This window comes from Gavialis gangeticus, unplaced genomic scaffold (genome assembly GCF_001723915.1).
Source record: "Gavialis gangeticus isolate Ggan-Ray unplaced genomic scaffold, GavGan_comp1, whole genome shotgun sequence".
NCBI classification, from domain to species: Eukaryota; Metazoa; Chordata; order Crocodylia; family Gavialidae; genus Gavialis; species Gavialis gangeticus.
Window position 1 is genome coordinate 3,058,013 of NW_017729014.1, and position 2,439 is coordinate 3,060,451.

The 2,439-nt window shown below is 43.1% G+C and overlaps 1 protein-coding gene across 7 annotated transcripts in view; it reads left to right on the plus strand.

The window, feature by feature from the left end:
• The window catches only part of NPHP4 (nephrocystin 4), a 148,664-nt gene that overhangs the window by 105,037 nt on the left and 41,188 nt on the right, over positions 1-2,439 (plus strand). For all 7 annotated transcript variants that reach the window (XM_019511611.1, XM_019511610.1, XM_019511614.1 and 4 more), the window contains one exon: positions 381-568. In XM_019511611.1, coding sequence (XP_019367156.1) covers positions 381-568 — 188 coding nt within the window. The remainder of the gene's footprint in view (positions 1-380; positions 569-2,439) is intronic.

Consider the following 2,439-nt stretch of genomic DNA (forward strand, 5'->3'; position numbering starts at 1 on the left):
CCCTCCCCCAGCCCCCGCGCAGCCACCACACCCCTCCCCGCATGTGGCCACTGCCACCCCCTCCTACATCCAGCCAGAAACCTGTGCCTCGAGTACTTCTAGCTTACTGGCACTCCCCAGCTGTTTCCCACTTGTGCCAGTTAACAGGGATTTTACTGTACCTGGTAAAATTGAGTGAACTGAAAAACAGATGTAAATCAGTAAAATCAGGTATAAATCAGTAAAAACTAAATAACTTCAATTAAAAAATCAGGGAATTTATTGGTGAAAATGAGTAAAAACTGAAAGCGCGGAACACTACCAATGAGGAATCTGTAATAGGGGGGAGGATACATGACAAATTAACACAGATGTGGGTTTCTTTTCTTTTTTTGGTTAAGGACTCCCCAGGCTGGCACAGAGGTGACATGGCCGAAGACTGTGTATTTCACCTTCCAGTTCTACCGCTTCTCACAGGTCACCACACCACGGCTACAGCTGGTCAAAATGGACCTTGCTGACTCCACCTCTTCAGCCCCTTCTTCCTACATCTTAGTTCCGATTAACAAGGAGGGAATGCTTGACAGTGGTAAGCACTAGCAATCTGAGAGTGTTATAGCTGTCACCAGATAGTGCGTCCCCTGAGGAAACCCTGCAGGCTGTAGCCAGCAGTTTGGAAATTGGACAAGGTGTAAGAACACTCTTAGGGGGTTTGACATGATGAAATAATGGGTAGGGTAGAGCAGGGACCTGGGCATTCAAATGTATTCTTTGCACTAAACAAGGGGATACTTAGTAAAATTAATGGGCGGCAAATTTAAAGCCATATTTTGTTACTGAGCTTGCACCTAGCCAGCAGGACACATTGCCACAAGAAATCATTCATCCCAAGAACTTGCTTAGTAAGATTCAGAACTCAACCTGGTGCATATGTGTATTTGTATACATAATACCTGCAATGGAGAGGAGGATATGGTTTAATGAGGGTGTTAACTTTTGTGCTTCAGGGAAAAACCAATCGCTTGGAGCCTAGAAGAAACCTCCCCCTGTGGTCTGGTCATTCTGTCTTTGTTCTTGGGTGTTTTATTGTCCTTCCTTTGAAGCATCTACTGTTGCCAGTTGTTGGGGGCAGGATACTGGACTGCTTGGATCAGAGGCATTCTGCCCACATGCTTGAGAGACTAAAGACTTGCCATCAACTGAACCTTGCTCTGGGGTTTCAGAATGAATTAAGACTAAAACTGTATCAATATTTTAAGCCTTTCCTATAGTTATCAGTAAAATTGTTTCTTACATGCTGCATTAATGTGTTGTTGTGTGAGGAAAATGCACCTGGGAAGCTTAAACTACTTTTTTTTAATCGTTCAAATAGCATTTTTGTCAATTGAATTTAGGCTGAGCTCCAAGCCAAGGTAATGGACTAGTATCTGTTATGATATCAGGTTTCCATTAGTTTATTCAGCATACAATTAAAGTGTTCAAAATGTTAAGCCATAACAAAAACATCAATAAGTGTCATTGACACGATTCAGAAATCTAGAATGCTGACTCCAGCAGTAGCTAACTGTATTTTACAAAGACACACAGCATATCGAAGCAGCCAGTCTGTAGCAATCCAATCTGATTCCCTTAACAAAGTTTTTTTTCGGTTTTTTTGTTGTTTTTTTTTACCATCTTATTAAATTTCTGTCCCTAGAGACAAAGCCAGTATCCTATCTCTGACGAAGCATATTTAGCTGGTAAAGTTCCTCCCTGCCCTGTAGCATAGTTAATAAACATTAGAATGGGAAGTCCACATTAACTTGATATTTTTGTGGATGAATGTCACTCCCAGAAAGAACTGAAAGCTTAATATTTTATTGATAGATACATTCATATAGATAATATTTCATTGATAGATGATAGACACATTCTCCAGGGGAGTGTGTGTGTGTGTGTGGGGGGGGGGTGCTTTAATTACAGTGGCTCCAAGAGCCATGCTAATTAAAGCACTCATGGTGCCTCATGTATCAGCATACCTACACTTCAAAATGGTGGTGGGAGCACTTCATGTAAAGCTTGTCAAACAAGCTTTAGTTAAGGTGCCCCAGCTGCCATTTTGAGGCACGGGGATGCTGATACACAAGACATGGAGGATGACTGGAGCGCACTAATTAGCATGCTCCAGCAAACTCGATTAATCGAGGGCCAATGTGGTTCCCATCTTCAAAAAGGAGAGGAAGGAGGACCCGGGAAACTATAGGCCAGTTAGTCTTACCTCAATCCTGGGCAAGCTTTTTGAGAGAATTATTCTGGCATATGTCCATGAGGGGGCAGCAGGGGAGAGTATGCTTAGGGGCAACCAACACGGGTTCATTAGAGGCAGGTCCTGTCAGACCAACCTGGTGCCCTTCTATGACCAGGTCACCAAATCCTTAGATGCAGGGGTAGCAGTGGACATAGTCTTCCTGGACTTTTGGA